This window comes from Zootoca vivipara, chromosome 12 (assembly GCF_965207765.1).
Source record: "Zootoca vivipara chromosome 12, rZooViv2.hap1.1, whole genome shotgun sequence".
Classification (NCBI taxonomy): Eukaryota; Metazoa; Chordata; class Lepidosauria; order Squamata; family Lacertidae; genus Zootoca; species Zootoca vivipara.
This window is the reverse complement of record NC_142595.1, coordinates 15216927-15234331: the sequence shown is the minus strand read 5'-3', so window position 1 is coordinate 15234331 and position 17405 is coordinate 15216927. Positions and strand designations below refer to the sequence as shown.

At 46.7% G+C, this 17405-nt stretch overlaps 1 protein-coding gene across 1 annotated transcript; it reads left to right on the top strand.

Annotated features, from left to right (window-relative positions):
* The first annotated feature begins 167 nt into the window (after positions 1 to 167).
* On the top strand, positions 168 to 16287 carry JOSD2 (Josephin domain containing 2). The gene is made up of 5 exons (XM_035136474.3): positions 168 to 255; positions 2712 to 2896; positions 5377 to 5502; positions 8052 to 8246; positions 14756 to 16287. Exons 2-5 carry the CDS (start codon positions 2757 to 2759, stop codon positions 14856 to 14858), a joined length of 564 nt encoding a protein of 187 aa, XP_034992365.1. The 5' UTR covers positions 168 to 255; positions 2712 to 2756; the 3' UTR covers positions 14859 to 16287.
* The last annotated feature ends 1118 nt before the right edge of the window (positions 16288 to 17405 follow it).

Genomic DNA, 17405 nt, shown 5'->3' with positions numbered 1-17405 from the left:
TAGTTCGTCTCCGCCCACGCGACACTACGTCACCGGCGCAGATCTGGGGAAAGGGGAGGCTTTGCCGCGTTCCTTCCGGCCGGCGCCGCGAGGCATGCCGGGAGCTGAAGTCCCGCCGCCCTCGCCCGGTGCTCGCTGGGAATGGTAGTTCGCCGCCCACGCCCTTTGCACTGTCAGCCTGGCCTTGAAAGGAAGCCGCTCCCGGGGATGGGCACGGTGCGGAGTTTTAGTTGCTGGAGTCCCAGCTTCGCGAGGGTAAGATGCTTTTATGGTTTTTATTATTTTTCTCCTCCTGGGAAGTCTGGGTATTGTTGGCCAGGCTAGTAAGCCGGCTGGGGAAGGGAATTTTTAAAAAATCAACAACAACAACCCGGGCTGGCGAGGGCTTCTTTTAACTAAAACAGCTGCGCTTTAGAGCACGTACAGAGTGCTGCCAGCCTGCCTGGTCTGGATCAACAGCTCCCCCCTGCACACACACACACACACACACACATGTAATATGGTTATATCTATTATTGGGATTGGGGGGAAATTTCCTGATGAAATAGAAGACTATGAGGTGTCAGCTCTCGTGTAGGCCGCTAGACTTTTGAATAATATGTTTATAATTGCTTTTGGAAACACGGTTTGGGCATGGGGAATTAACTCTCCTGTCCGGGCAGTTCGATGTTGTTTGTTTATTCTATTTGTTTAGTTAGCTAAAAAAAATCTATATACACTGCTTGCTTTTAAAAGAAAAACAGCAGCCCTCAAAGTGCTTTGCTAGAAGATCAGGCAATAAAAACAAGGCGCTTTGAAACGTAACGAAAGTTTAAATGCTCAACTTCCTATTTAGTTAATAAATTTGGATACCGTCCTTCGTCCGTAGCATAAAAATACAGGGTGAAAATGCAAAATGCACAATGAAACGAACCAATTCACCTCCCTGCCCCATGCTGGTCTTTACTCAGAGTAGGACCACTGGAATTAAAAGGCACAAGTAACATGGGGGTGGTTCCTTAGTTTCTGTGGATTTGCTTTCTCAGTGGGACTTGGTTGAATGAAGCAACCCTGTGCCTGTCTTCTTAGCATGTATGCTGGTAGCTACTATATTTTAGGGGACCTTTTAAAAAAGCATTAGTGACATGAATTGGCACTACTTTACTGGCATTACCTTGCTTGCCTGGGGAACTTAGCTAGTGAGGGCTAGTTTGGACAATTAGCAAATTGCAGTAGAGCTCTTCTGTTCCTGTTAAAACAAAATAAAGCAGGGTGGAAGGGGGGAAATGGTTTTGATCTTTAAACGTTAAGTGCCTTTAGTCTAATCCAGGGGTGGCCAACTTCCAAGAGAATGCGATCTACTCACAGAGTTAAAAACTGGCAGTGATCTACCCCCTTTTGGGAGGTTCGGGTCAAAGTTGTTGAGCTTCTTTCTTTAGGGAAGAGGAAAGCGACATTGAGCTTCTTTTTAGGAAGGAAAGCCCTGTTTTTGGTGGTTCAGGACATTTTAGGGGTGCAGGACAAAAATGTGGAGCTTTTTTTAGGGGAGCCAAAGTTTTTTAGCTTCTTTGGGTGGAGCCACTGATCTACCGGTGATCTACCACAGACGTCCAGTGATCTACTGGTAGATCACGATATACCCTGTTGGACATACCTGGTCTAATCCTAACACCGCTTACCCAGGATTATTGAATTCAATACGACTTACATCTGAGTAGATAGGGTTCTGCTGTATGTTGTGGAGGAATGAGTGTTTTTAGACCGAATGGTTCAAAATGCTTTCAGTGAAGTCAGTTTTATTAATGCTGCAGCTACATTAGTTGCATGAATTTTATGTCAATTTTGATTGTAATGATTGTATCACGTATTATATGTTGTTGTATGTTACTTAGTTGTACGCTGTCCTGTGACTGCTACATTGAGGGGCGGTATAAAAATAACATCAGTAAATAATAAATTTCACCAGTAAATGGATCTTGGTGATGATTTCTTTAAGCACTTTTTTTTTTACTACTCTGGTGGCTAAAATATTTGGCTTGGCAATATGCATTTTGATTCTTTCTCTCTTCCATCTCTTAGACTTTAGGAGTATTCATTTTTTGTGGGGCCATGTTATTTATTACATTCAGATACTACCTTTTCGGGGCATGGCTTATATATTCATTGAATGCTTAAAAATCCTGCTATGGCTTATTTTATGGGTATGTCTTAAAATATGAGAAACAGGGTACCTTTCTGCCATGGAAGTTTACATTTGTCGTTATGTACTTGTGTCTTCTGAGGTGTTGTTGATGATGGGCAGAAGTTTCAGCAGTGATTGGTTGGGACTTCCCTGATGTTGTAGTAGGGTGGGAGCAGGCAGGAGAGTCTCCAACTGCCATTGGCTGAGCTGCTGTGATCCAAGAGGGTGGGGCATGGCAGTTAGGAATGCCTTGGAGATGAGTAGAAGAGAAGACAGGTGACTTGAGAAGGTGTTAGGCCTAGGGCAACTTAAAAGAGGTTCAGAGTAGGCAAAGGGATAGCTGAGAAGACCAAAGGAAGCCACTTGAGAGGGTAAGGGAAGCGATGAGGCGGAACGGGCAAAGAAGAAAGGGGCTGAAGTGAGAAAGGCCAGAGAACACATAGCTGATGTGAAAACTACCAGCCAGCAGGCAGCAGCTCACTAATGCAATTGCATTGATTTGCCTGCCTTCTCTGTCTTCTGTGATTTCATTGTTGGACTTTCTTTCCAGGGCTGATCTATTGCAGGAAGAACTCCTTGGACCTGCGTAGATGTGATGTCTGGGTCCGGACGGAACGAAGCTCCTGGGGTTTACCATGAGCGGCAGCGGCTGGAGCTATGTGCCGTCCATGCCCTCAACAACGTCCTGCAGGAACGAATTTTCACGCAAGAGGCGGCTGACGAGATCTGCAAGAAGTGAGTGGCCGGAACGTCTTGTGCTTTCGCCTCTCGCTAATACCTCTGTATCTGCTTTCAAGATTCCCAGAGGAGACTTTTCTCTGCATGCAGGGATCCTTTTGTCAATGCCCTAATAGCCTTTCAGCTCTGTAAATGGCTTATTACAGTCGCCTTTTAAAATTCCCCAACAGTCAATTGTTTTTTCAAGGGAGGGAGAAGAAGGAGAAGGCTGTATCTCCTTCCTATTTCCTGCTGTGCCCCCCAAATCTGGCAGCCTTGAGGACTAGAAACTCCAGGCTGGCTGCTGGAGAACCACCACCCCACACACACATAGACTGCCACCACAGTACCATGAAATGCATGTGAGCAGGGTTAGAAACTCAGACATATAAGCTAGGTGTCAAACAGCTCTTTAAACCACCATTACAGTTGCCATAATGGAATGTCTCATTGCCATTTGGGGGCAAGATGGCTCTAATGTCTTATTTTTCAAATGATGGACCGACTGTGATTGATTCTCAGTTATAGGTCTGGCTAGTTCAGATGACAACCTTGAGCTAGGTTAAGAGCTTTCAGAACTTGAAGAAGAAAAGTAACTTGATGCACATATATTCCACATATATTCAGTCATACCTCGGGTTGCGTTCGCTGCGGGTTCAGTACTTTTGGGTTAAGTACTTGGCGGACCCGGAAGTGTTTACTTCCGGGTTCTGCCACACGCGCATGTGCAGAATAATAATATTAATTAATTAATTAATTAATTAATTAATTATACCCCGCCCATCCGGCTGGGTTTCCTCAGCCACTCTGGGCGGCTTCCAACAGAGATTAAAATACATTAAAATATCACACCTTAAAAACTCCCCTAAACAGGGCTGCCTTCAGATGTTTTCCAAATGTCAGGTAGTTGTTTATCTCTTTGATATCTGATGGGAGGGCATTCCACAGGGCGGGCGCCACTACCGAGAAGGCCCTCTGCCTGGTTCCCTGTAGCTTTGCTTCTTGTTCTGCGCGCTTCGTGCATGCGCAGCACTCAGGTTGAGTACTTTTCGGGGTGCGAACAGCACCCCGGAACGGATTGGGTACTCAACCCGAGGAAACCACTGTATATATTGGCCGATTCCAACCTCTTTCTTGGTGGTAACTGCTCCTGCTCAGGCTGCCCAGAAAAAGCATTTTGGTTCCAGAAATTCATTCCGATAAAATATAACTTGATGGGGATTCTACAGGATGGGGCATTAGTGTGTGAAAGAAAAACAGTCCAGATCCAATGATCCCCTGGCATGTGCCTCCAGATGGTGGAAATGTCAGGCATCATCCTGGCTCCCAGGCATCTTCTCTGAGTCAAAAGTGGTCGAAAGCCATTGCTAATTTTGAACACTGCGTGTCCGGTTTGGCATCGCTTGTGCTTAACTAGCTTTCAGTGAATCATCTTGGTGGTGCCTCACCCCTTCTGCTTGGTGTGGACCTGCCAGTCTCTTCTCACGTGCCTTTAAATCCGGGAGCATTGCACTGGGGTAGGGCACTCATTCTGCGCGTCTGTCACCGAAGGGATGGTCCACCTGTGTCCTTGACAGTTGATGGATGGACTGGGTGACTCCCAAGGTGTTTTGCGGGAGATGCTGTTTCCTTTAGTCACTTAAAGCCACTGCTCATCGTGGTACTTTAATTAGCACAGCGCAGATATATATCAGCAACCACTCCAGTGGATAGAGCAGGAGTGAAGTCAGCATCTGAAATACTGCTTCTTTTGCAGTATAGATCTGTTGATTGATTGTTCATTTTTATACGTCGTTCGGGGCAAGCACGTCTCCCTGGGGTGTAATATTTCTCTGGAAAAGCAGAGGAGGCCGTTGAATAGAAAGAAGTACACATCCTTTAATCTCGATATATTTTGAGGGTAACTCGCTCCGGGGACAAGTTTCTACAAACTTGAAACGGGCAGAAATAGAACAGGACATGTGAAACGCACATATTTTATTTGGCACAAACTTAGGAGAACCAAAAGTTTGCAGGATGGTGATAAATAAAAAAAATAGACAGCCCTCCCATCAGATGTTAAGGAGATGAGTAATTACAGTATATAACATTTAGGGAACATCTGAAGCAATTCTGTATAGGGAAGCTTTTGAAAGTGTAATGTTTTTCTATGTTTTTCTATATGCTGGAAGCTGCCCAGAGTGGCTGGGGCGACCCAGTCAGATGGGTGGGTTGCACATTAATAATAATTCAAAACAGTAATTCTCGGATTGAGGTCCTACACCAGTGATGGTGAACCTTGGCACTCCAGATGTTTTGGGACTACAACTCCCATCATCCCCGACCACTGGCCCTGTTAGCTAGGGATGATGGGAGTTGTAGTCCCAAAACATCTGGGGTGCCAAGGTTCGCCATCACTGTCCTACACTGATCCCAAGAATTTCCCTGTGCCTTATTCTTTCACTGGTGTCCAGCCCTCTGGTTCTTACAATGAGTCCCTCCTTCCTTCCCTCCAACAGGCTGGCCCCAGATGCCAGGTGGAACCCTCACCGCAGCTTTCTGGGAACCGGGAATTACGATGTCAACGTCATCATGGCAGCTCTTCAGAGTGTGGGTCTAGAAGCCATCTGGTGGGACAAACGGAGGTGAGGAGAGCAGCAACCTTTGCCTGTTGTTGTGTATCTGCTTCCCCTGGCGCAGGGGACTTTGCAGGCAGGGCCGTCTTAAGCCCACCCAGCGCCCTGGCGCTCGGTCCCTCCAGCGCCCCCCTCCAGCGCCTCTCCAAGGGCCTGGGAGTGCCAAGCGGACCGCGGCAGCAGCGGGAGGCCACCTCCGAGGACTCCGCGCTGCGCCTCCTTCTCGTTTCCCCAGCGCTGGGTTCCGCTCAGTCAAGCTTCGCCACCAGCGTGCGCACCGCGAGACCAGTAAGAGCTGCTTGGGCGCTGTGCACGCGCTGGTGGCGAAGCTCGACTGAGCGGAACCCAGCGCTGGGAAAACGAGAAGGAGGCGCAGCGCAGAGTTCTCGGAGAAGGAGCGCAGTCCTGGCCAGATTGCCGGAACCCTGCGTTCACTTGGCGCCCCTCCAGCGCCCGGCGCTGTGGTTCTCCGCGCCACTAGCCTCTATGGCTAGGACGGGCCTGTTTGCAGGCTCCCCATAATCTCCCTGCTTGCCATTGCTACGGTGGCCGACTTGCCAAGCTTCTCCCCTTCTCTCTTCCATTGGCAGATCCTCTTCCACCTTCCTCTTTAGCTCCTTTCTTTGTTATGTTTACAGGGTGCCTTTCCGCCAGATTGCTGGCAGCCATGGCCGACAATCTAAGGTGCAATTCTATTATATGAAAGGAAAACAGAATGAGAAGTGAAGGGAGGGGCGGGGGGCGGGAACTAAGCAGACTTGCATAGCATCTTCTGTTCTAATAACCGGATGGAGTGGCCACTGCAGTGAGAGAGTTTGCAGAGAAAGAGGGCAGCCAATTAGCGTCTGGTCCCAGCTGAGCTCATCGAGGGGCTCTTGCCGGCTCAAGGCGGCAGGAAGTGTCCCTGTTTCACCTCCCCATGTTATGCTCTGTGAATGGAAGTGAATTGTGAGCACCCAAGGTGAGTTGGTCTGCGCTGCAGTGTTGAGTAAGGAAGGGCAAAGTCTCATGGAACTAGAGGCAGCCGCTGAAATCTCCCACCATTTGCTCTTTTGATATGATTGTAGTCCTCATAGGGCAGGCATGTCCAACAGGTCGATCACGATCTACCAGTCAATCGCAGGGCGTCCCTGGTCTTCCTCCCCAAAAAAATCTCATCAACTTTGGTCAATCCAATGGGTAGATCACTGCCAGTTTTGTTTTAGTAGGAGCAGATCGCAGTCTCTTGGGAGTTGAAACAAAATATTAAAAAAATCCTTCCAGTAGCACCTTAGAGACCAACTAAGTTTGTCATTGGTATGAGCTTTCGTGTGCATGCACACTTCTTCAGATACGCAGATTCCTGCGTACAAGACTACTTTTTAACCCAGGAAAATCTTCTCAAAAGTCAGGGGTCATCTTATACGCCGGGTCGTATTTCTTATACGGCGAGTATATCCCAAACTCTATATTTTAACTGGGAAAGTTGGGGGTCGTCTTACACGCCCAGTCATCTTATAGGCCGGAATATACGGTATCTGAAGAAGTGTGCATGCACACGAAAGCTCATACCAATGACAAACTTAGTTGGTTTCTAAAGTGCTACAGGAAGGATTTTTTTTAATTTTGTTGCAACTACGCAAGACCAACACGGCTACCTACCTATAACTAGAATCTTGGGAGTTGGACATGCCTGTCATAGGGTGTTTTTGTTGTTTTCTCCTACTATGAATTGCTCCCGTTAAAAAAGTTGCACCTGGAATTTTGGAGAATGTGGAAGTGACTTTTATTTTGCTCCCAGATAATCTCCTCCTCTCCCAAGGACTGACTGTGTTGAGACCAGGGTGGATAAAAAAAAATCAGATTAAAATTTTTTAAATCTGATTTTTTTAAAATTCTAATTGGATTTTTTTTAAAAAAAAAAATGTTTTTGGAGGAAAAATCTTTCTAAAGATAGTTTTCTATTTAAGTTACATTATAGTCCAAAGGCTATTCATCAGGAAATAAGGATATGTTTAAGTTTTTCATGTGTGCTAAAACTCAGTCTAAGTTTTTTTTTTAATTGTTTAACCACATCAGTTAACAAACACGGATACATGTGCTATAATGTTATTGTTTTAGTTAAATAAATCGTTTAAATTGTTGTTATTTTTCTCCTTCCAATAAAGTACGGCAGAAAAGTTGTCCAAATATAAACAGTTAACTTATTAAACCTCACAGCAATTTCGTAATTATCGGTCTATGTATTTCTAATAGTATAGCCAAATCAGTAATTTTTTTATATAACTGTAAAAACTACTCTGAAAATTTATTATTCCAAAAACGAAACCTCCATCTGGTTGTAAATATTAAGATTATACCAGCAAGAATGAGGCTTTCTGTAAAAATAAATAAATAAATACATTATTCAAATCAAGTCTTACTGACTAGTGATTTAAATCAAATCCACCCTGGCTGAGACCCACCATAGCTTCTTAGCAGCTCGACACCATTGTGTTTCTACGAGTCACTTGATAAATCTCTGTCTCTCTCCAGAATCATATCCTCTTTGACAAGTCTCATCTCCCTTTGTGCCTTAGGCCCCTAGAGCAGCTCTCCCTGGAAGGCGTTCTTGGCTTCATCATCAATGTCCCGTCCAATGTGTGTCTGGGCTTCCTGTCCCTCCCAGTGAGGCGCCGACACTGGATCGCTGTGCGCCAGCTTGATGGCACCTACTACAACCTTGACTCCAAGCTCAAGGGTCCGGCTCCCATCGGTGGTGAATCCGACCTCAGGTACTGCTCCTGTGGCTGGTTTGGGAACGACTACCGTGTAGTCCCAATAATATTTATTTTAAAAATACTTTATATCCTGCCTCCTTTATTCTCCTCGCGCCCCGAAGCGAATCAGAGTTGGCTTACACCAAAGCAGATCGTGCAGTAGAAGAGAATTTATAGTGTGAGAAAGAGACTTCAAAGCTCATTTTGCTGATTTTAAGGAATCCACTGCGATAGCATTACTGCTAGATGGCCATTTGGCAATAAATAAGAAATACATTATGACCTTACTGGAAAAACCAAACACCATCAGTTTTGGAGGCATCAGAAAACTCAGTTAAAAGACTTCTAGGATAGTCTTGTCTTCTCTCTGCCAGGCCTCTAGAAGAGCATGAAGTGTTGGGTCCTGGGAAGCTTCCCTTGGAAGGTTATTCATAGAATCACAGAATTGTAGAGTTGGAAAGGGACCCCAAAGGTCATGTAGTCCAGCCCCCTGCAATTCAGGGAACTCGGCTAAAGCCTCCATGGCAGATGCCCAACCAACCTATGCTTAAAAACCACCAACAAAGGAGAGTCCATAGGTAGGTGCTGTTATCAAAAAAGCCTGGCTTCTAGTAGCTGTTCATGGCATGTCATTCGGCAGTGGGAGAGAGCAAAGGTGGAGATGGAGAAGGAATATACAGGAGGAGGAGCCTGAAGATGCACAGGTCCCAAGAATACTCTAGGTCAGGCATCTCCTGATGCTTTGGACTACAATTCCCATCTTCCCTGACCACTGGTCCTGTTAGCTAGGGATCATGGGAGTTGTAGGCCAAAACTTCTGGAGGGCCGCAGTTTGGGGATGCCTGCTCTAGGTGGTAAAAAGAAGTTTGTGTAGTTTTGAAATCTCACCACTGCCAACATGTAAAGGAGCATCTCCACCCCCCATCGTTCTGCCCGGACACCATAGCTGCCAAGTTTTCCCTTTTCTCACGAGGAAGCCTATTCAGCATAAGGGAATTTCCCTTAAAAAAGGGATAACTTGGCAGCTATGCCAGACACTGAGGTCCAGCTCCGAGGGCCTTCTCAAAGTGAGGGAACCGCCAGAAGTCAAGATTACAGGGAACCAGGCAGAGGGCCTTCTTGGTAGTGGTGCCTGCCCTGTGGAATGCCCTCCCATCAGATGTCAAGGAAATAAACAACTATCTGACTTCTAAAAGGCACTAGACTTCTAAGATATCTGAAGGCAGCCCTGTTTAGGGAAGTTTTTAATGTTTGTTTTATCGTGTTTTTAATATTCTGTTGGGAGCCGCCCAGAGTGACTGGGGAAACCCAGTCAGATGAGAGGGGTATAAATAATAAATTATTATATAATAAATTTATTATTTATTATTAAGGTTTTGTTATTCTGAGCTGCCAGCATGAGAGATATATTTGAGAGAGAGATATTTGGGAGATGTACTGCCACCACCCCTGTAGCCCACCCCCACCCCCAATTCCTGAGCTCAGAGGAAACTGATGTTGTTCTCTGGAAATCTTTTGGATTCACAAAGACACGAGCCAAACAGCCCACTCACTGCCTTTGGAGTTACAAAAGTGAGCTTGGCAGCATGTGACAAAGCAGGCAGGTACGGGATTCAGAACCAAGTTTACTTCAAGCAGCTATGCAAGAATAAATGCAATGCTATATTAAGAAGGTTACATGTGCTCCCCACATACACACACTTTTGCGGGAATTATGTTCTGGGCCCCCGCACGCATAAGTGAAATTGCATAAAGTGGGGGACCACCCCACTTCAATAGGGAGGGCGTGTGGGGAGGAGAGAGAGAGGGGGCCTTCTCGGTAGTGGCACCCACCCTGTGGGATGCCCTCCCACCAGAGGTCCAAGAGAACAACAATTACCAGACCTTTAGAAGGCACCTCAAGGCAGCCCTTTTTAGGGAACCTTTTAATGTTTGATGGATTTCTGTATTTTAATATTTTGTTGGAAGCCGCCCAGAGTGGCTGGGGGAACCCAGCCAGATGGGCGGGGTATAAATAATAATAATATATTATTATTATTATTATTATTATTATTATTATTATTATTATTATTATTATTAAGAGACTCATATACGCCGCTGCAGCTGTTGCCTGGAAGTCGCTCGGCGTCGCTGCCCAGCCTGTCCGAGTCTTCCCACGTTGAGGGCCGCTGCCCAGCACACCTTCCCCCGCTCATTTCTGAGCAGCAGCCCTAAGTGAGAGAAGACCAATTAATTAATTGATTACGCAGTGACCCGTGTAAACACAGGCGCATGCAAGTGCACAGTATATAACATAAGCGTAAGAACCCTTTGCCTATAAAATACAGGCTTAACAGTATATTGTGTATTTGGGAATTGGGAGTACAGAATAGAAAATGGCAAAGCCAGCTTGCCTCATGCTAATAATAATAATAATATTTTATTTGTGTCCCACCCATCCAGCTGGGTTTCCCCAGCCACTCTGGGCGGCTTCCAACAAAGATTAAAATACATTAAAATGTCACACATTATAAAGTTCCCTAAACAGGCCTGCCTTCAGATGTTTTCTAAATGTCAGGAAGTTGTTTATCTCTTTGACACCTGATGGGAGGGCATTCCACAGGGAGGGTGCCACTACCGAGAAGGCCCTCTGTCTGGTTCCCTGTAGTTTTGCTTCTCGCAGTGAGGGAACCGCCAGAAGGCCCTTGGCGCTGGATCTCACTAGCAGATTTCATCCAGGCAGCATGCATGGTTTTTGCAGTTTACGATGCTTCAGCCAAATTGGAGCTATTAGACCCAGGTAAAAAAACCAGTTTTAAAAAAATAAATCAATCAAAAAGTGCCTGGATACAGAAAGGTAGATTTTCCGTCAGCCATTCGGGTCCTGGGAACATATTCCCCCAGCTGTGGAGGGTTATGTGCTGGAATATGTGCTCAGTGGATTCCTGCACAGTCACTGTGACCATGACGCAGTCTTGCATCGGACACGTAGGTGGCAAGACGAACTGATTTAATGAAACGTCTTCCTCGGTGAAGACTGCGCCCGGGATCCTGAGCAAAAAGCCATTTTAAAATGAGGCTGAAAAGTAGGGTTCCTTTGCAGGAGGGGCAGGCAGAAGCCAGCCCCGAGGTACTTTGCAAAGTCTTGCTCTGGAAAGCAGTCAGGTCTCTTCCCGCCCCCATTTGCGTATCTGTGTGATGATATCCTTTGCATGGTGGGTTAAGCCAGAGTTACACTGGGCAAATGGACCCGAGGGACCATAATCCAAGAAAGAATGTTGCCCCATTTTTCTATTTGCAACTACTGGTGCTGCAGAAGAGGTGCTTCTGTTTCTGCCGCTGATGAGAGGCAACGCCTGAAACCAGCTCATAATAGCCTAGGGCTAGAGTATCTGAGGGATGACCCAGGTGGCGCTGTGGTTAAACCACTGAGCCTAGGGCTTGCTGATCAGAAGGTCGGCGGTTCGAATCCCTGTGACGGGGTGAGCTCCCGTTGCTTGGTCCCAGCTCCTGCCAACCTAGCAGTTCGAAAGCACGTCAAAATGCAAGTAGATAAATAGGAACCGCTACAGCGGGAAGGTAAACGGCGTTTCCATGTGCTGCTCTGGTTTGCCAGAAGCGGCTTTGTCATGCTGGCCACATGACCTGGAAGCTATACGCCGGCTCCCTCGGCCAATAATGCGAGATGAGCATGCAACCCCAGAGTCGGTCACGACTGGACCTAATGGTCAGGGGTCCCTTTACCTTTAGAGTATCTGAAGAATGCTTCACTCCCATCGTTCAGCCAGGACACTGAGGTCCAGCTCTGAGGACCTTCTGGTGGTTCTCTCATTGTGAGATGTAAAGCTACTACAGGGGACCAGGCAGAGGGCCTTCTTGGTAGTGGCACCTGCCCTGTGGAATGCCCAACAGACTGACTTTTAGAAGGCAGACCTAGTCCTGTTCAGGGAAGTTTTTAATGGCTTTTTTGAAGTTTTAGTGAAGTTTTTGGTTGGGTGCCACCCAGAGTGGCTGGGGCAACCCTGTCAGATGGGCAGCATATTATTATTATTATTATTATTATTATTATTATTATTATTATTATTATGAACCACCTTCTCCTGTAGGTACTTGCCCTTTCGCTGAGGTCCTCACTGAGGCTATTTTCCAGGTTTCTCTTACTTCAGGGAGGATAGATGGGAGTTCACTGGAGATAAATTGCCTTCATGGTAGTGCCCCAACTTAGGGGATATTCTTTCCAGTGAATCTTTTGACAACCATCCTCCCAGTTTGCAGACACCGTGTCAAAACTCCGGCTGCTAAAGAGTTCTTAGGGTGCAGTCCTTTTGTGTGCTTACTTGTGAGCAGCACCAGCCGAGCACAATGTTACTTGCTTCCAAGTAAGGGGCAGGCTAGCATATGGATTCCACTTGCTCATGTGGAAATAGCAATAGCCCCGGAGCGCTTCGTTTCACAAGGTGATGCATGGACGTGTCACAGAGCAGGTATTTTTAATAAGCGTTTGCTCTTCTTGGACAGCAGGTAATTGCTTTAAAGGTGGCATTTGCCACCCACAATTTTTATACGCATTAAAAATGGTAAAGGAAAGAAATCTGACGGAGTGGGAGCCCTTGGCTTTTCAAGAGAATAAGATGTCAATCCAGCAGCGGCTTAAAAACAATTTCGTTCTGCTGAACTTTGGCAGGTACGGTAATAATAATGTGATAGGTCGTTTGTTTCCTGCCTGTTATAATCACAGGCATTTGCCTTGCACCAAGTAAGAGCATTGGTCCATGGAACTAAGTACAGTGGGACCTCCGGTTGTGCACGGGATCTGTACCGGAGCTCCAGTCGGATCCTGAGGAATCAGCAACCGGAGGTGCCTGTTCTGCGCATGCGCACGGTGCGTAGAGCACTTCTGCACATGCACGTGTGGCGAAACCCGGAAAAATACTTCTGGGTTTGCTGCGTACATAACCCGAAGGATACGCAACCAGACGTGTGCGTATCCAGAGGTACCACTGTATTGTCTACACCAGGAATGGGGACACTGTGACCCTCCAGAATGTTGGACTACAACACCCATCAACCCAGTTGTCTGGGCTCATGGGAGTTGTAGTCCAGCAACAATCTGGAGGGCACAGGTTCCCCCTTCCCGGCCTACACTGACCACCAGCAGCTCTTCAGGATTTCAGAGCGAGATCTCTTCCAGTACTTACCTAGATATTCTGGGAATTGAACCTAAAGGCCCTTCTGCAAGCAGCGCGTGTGTCCTATCACGAGGCTGTGGCGCTGCTGGTTCTGTTGCTGTGTGTTCCACTTTCAGAATGTATGTGACTGACTTTGGGTTGTAAGTTGCGTTGAAAACCTGATGGTGCAAAGGCAAGTCATTAAAGAGGAACTCAATCGAGAAAACCAGACCGACTTCTTGTAGCCAGAGATTGTGCAGGCAATATTTGTTTCATTCTTTCATCATCATGAAATAGTGTTAAAATTCGGGTGTGCACCGAGCAAAAGGGTCATTGCAGGATCAACCAAGCTCACCCCGTGAGGAGGCACAAGATGGTAGGAACGTGGAGAACACAGCCTGGTCATCTGGGGGCGTGAGACATGAATGTCATCCATAATCTAAACAGCTGCTAGAGCATCAAAGCATATAACCTCTTGCCTTCAGAAGCCACGGTAAGCCAGCTACTCCCCAGAAATACTGCAGTGGCTTTTTGCCTTTGATAAAGACCAGCCCAGTAACTCTCCCGGAATTTCGTTGTTCCTCTTGAAACGCTACACCCCACTTGGAAGTCTGACTAGTGCTGGGCAAAATGAGCAATTTCCTTCTGATGTGCAGGTCACATCAGGTCAAGGGTGAATTTTGTCACAGCAGGGCAAGGGTGAAGTTTGGAAAACAGCCACGGCTATTTTGTGCGACAGTTCTTTAACCACAATTTTGCCAATGGGTGTTTGGAGCTTGCTTTGGGAGACCCTGCTTGATCCTGTTTGGGGAAGAACCTTTGACAACATGCCTTCTTTGCAGAATATCCCAGGTGCTCTCTCCAGCAATCGCCCCCTGCACAAAACCCCCAAACTTCTACTCCTAGTCAAGAGTAATAATAATAATAATAATAATAATAATAATAATAATAGTTATTTATACCCCGCCCATCCGGCTGGGTTTCCCCAGCCACTTTGGGCGGCACCCAACAGAATATTAAAAACACGATAAAACAAACATTTAAAACTTCCCTAAACAGGGCTGCCTTCAGATGTCTTAGAAGTCTTGTGCCTTTTAGAAGTCAGATAGTTGTTTCTTTCCTTGACATCTGACGGGAGGGCGTTCCACAGGGCGGGCGCCACTACCGAGAAGGCCCTCTGCCTGGTTCACTGTAACCTCACTTCTCGCAGGGAGGGAACTGCCAGAAGGCCCTCGGAGCTGGACCTCAGTGTCCGGGCTGAACGATGGAGGTGGAGACGCTCCTTCAGGTATAGACAATACCGAGCCAGATGGACCAATGGCAGCTTTCTACATTCCTGCCCATGACCTCTTCTTCCTTTCCTCTTCTTCACCACAGGGTGTTCCTGCAGGAAGTACTGTCCCAGGGCCCTTGCGAGCTGCTGCTGGTCGTGCCGCATGAGTCAAGCGAAGCCGGGAGCTGGCTGAGCACAGTCAGGTGACCCCTGGCGCCTACAGATCCACGTTGGGGCCTGCCCTGGAGCACTCTGCCCCACCCGGTTGTGCTGGCTGCTGCATGCGTTGTGGGGGAGGAAGAAGCTGCACGCCCTCCCGTTTCTACACTGCCAGTCTGGGAGCGACAGTACGAGATCCGTCTTCCTCCCCTTTCCTTCAGGAAATATGAGTCCCTGGCTTCCCCCTTGCTTTTTAAAGACTTGGCCTGTCCTGGGACAGTGTGGAATAAAGGATGCAGCGCCCAAATGGTGGCAGGTCTCCTGGCGCGACCAGTTAAGACCTGTGAGATGAGTCATGCTATGTCTTCCAACAGCGACTAACCAGATCTTTCGTGTGTGTGTGTGTGTATATGTGTCTAGCTTTACAAGCCAGAGTGTGATGGTTCTGTCCAACCCTTGTGCGTTTCCTGGCATGTGGCAGTCGGTGATATAAATGTGTCTGAACTACCCGATTCTGCTTCTGGCATAGCAGACCTCTCTTCTCTGCTTATACGTGATCCCCTTTCATGAAAAGCCATTTCCGCTGGTGCATCACAGCGAGTTCCTTGGGCTAAGCGAGGACTTCCTTTGCCTTTTGCCTTAAATCTGCCGCCTCTTCATTTTGGGGAGAGGGACTGGGTGCCTCCAAAGGTCTGCTCTGGAGGATATTGGGAGGGGCAATTTGCAGGACATCTTCTTCTTGTTTTTTTTCCCCCTGCAGAAGGCCGTAGGAATGATATATGGGGTTCAGAACTCTGGTGTGGCTGTCTGACGAGGGAAGTTGGGGAAGAGGGAGAAAAGGTGTGTGAAAGTGCAATTTTGTTAGCAGTCCGGGGAACCAGGGTGAAGTTGGCTAGAGGAATTATTGGGCTGGAGTCACAGATTGGCTTGTACAGAGATGCAAGGCTGCAAGCCTGGGCCCGTAATTGCTGGCTAACATAAATTCAACCAGGAAGCTTCTCCCAACAATGTTAGGTGTTGGGGGAAATCTGTTGGATTTCTACCTGCCACACAGCTGTTCCAAAGCACGGGTTGGATTGGGGTAGGGGGAAGAGGTAGGTTTTTATTTTTATTTTTGTGGGTGGAGGGAGTCTTCTTAAAGGGAAAGGTGTGTTTCTCATCCTCCAGGAGGAAAATTGCCAAGGGGTACATGACATTCCTTGCAGTAGGTCAGAAACGAGTGGGAGCTGCACAGCTTTTCCGCAGCGGTCAGGGAGTGAGGCTAGTACCCTGACCAGCTCTCTCTGCCCCCCCCCGCCCTGTAATAATCCTTCCAATCTTTATGCTTTGTTTAACAACTCGTGCTGTCCTTTTCCTGACAAGGAAAATATCCCCCCTCTTCCAAAACACAAGAACCTTTTAAAGTTCTCAGAAAACCGAAAAGGAAGGAAAAACTAAACGATGCAAAACCAAATAAATTGTGTGCTGGAGTCTGTGATTGTTCCGCGTTGAATGTATTATTTTTATTTTCCTGGAATGGGCGGAGGGAGTCCTACCTGCTTGCATAGGGAGAGTCAGCCTGTTGTTTCGGAAGAGTCATTGTGACTGTGTTGGGGAATGCATGAGTGAAGTGGGAATGGTTGTCTGTTGCAGGTAAGAAACCAGTTCTGTGTTGCTAATTATATGAGTGAGTGAGTGAGTGAGTGAGTGAGTGAGTGAGTGAGTGAGTGTTTGTGTGTCCCCACCACTTCACAGATGAAAACAGAGACACTCTTTTCGTATGCTGGTGCTAGCCCTCTTTTTTCATCAAAGTATATTTATTTATTCATGTACGTTTAGCGTTGCCATATTTCAAACAGTGAAAATCCGGACAGAAAAGTTGTTGAGTTTTTTTCAGGGGGGGGCGGCAAAATCACTTTTAAAAATGCCGTTTTTGAGCTATTTTTATGGACAAATGGCAAGATGGGCACTGCAGACGTGGGCTGCCAAAATCCGGACGTATGGCAACCCTATGTATATGTATTAAAATATCTATATCACTCTTCCTCTAAGGACATCGTGCCAGTTTTCAATACAAAAACACAAATATATAAAATATATAAATATATAAATATATAAATATAAAATACAACCCCACCCCCATTTTAAAAGACCATAGATAGTTCAATTAGTCAAATGTCTAGAGGAATGTTTTTGCTTGGTGCCTAAATATCTCTAATGAAGGTGCCAGGCGAGCCTCCCTGGGGAGACCATTTCACAAGCAGGGAGCCACCACAGAAAAGGCCTGTTCTCCAGACCTGTTGCGGAAGAGGCAAACGAGGAAGGGCCTCAGGTGATGATCGTGGGGTCTTGGTTGCTACCATTGGCATAGCCCAAATGCCATTGAGGGACATTCTTGCCCCCTCTCTTTACCTATTGCATTTGTTTATTAAACTAAAGAGCTACTATACAGAAGAGGTAAAAGGCTGGTTCTCTGCTTTTCCAGAAGGCAAAGCTAGGGTCACATTCATGCCATGCATTTAAAGCACTGTGATACAGTACCACTTTATAAACAGTCATGGCTTCTCCCAAAGAATTATGGGAGCTGTAGTTTGTTAAGGATGCTGAGAGTTGTTG

Excerpts from the sequence above, each read along its gene's own strand:
- JOSD2 (XM_035136474.3), top strand. The coding sequence starts at position 2,757 with ATGTCTGGGTCCGGACGGAACGAAGCTCCTGGGGTTTACCATGAGCGG. Across the intron at positions 5,503-8,051 it reads ATCTGGTGGGACAAACGGAG|GCCCCTAGAGCAGCTCTCCC; the intron begins GTGAGGAGAGCA and ends TTTGTGCCTTAG. Across the intron at positions 8,247-14,755 it reads GGTGGTGAATCCGACCTCAG|GGTGTTCCTGCAGGAAGTAC; the intron begins GTACTGCTCCTG and ends TCTTCACCACAG.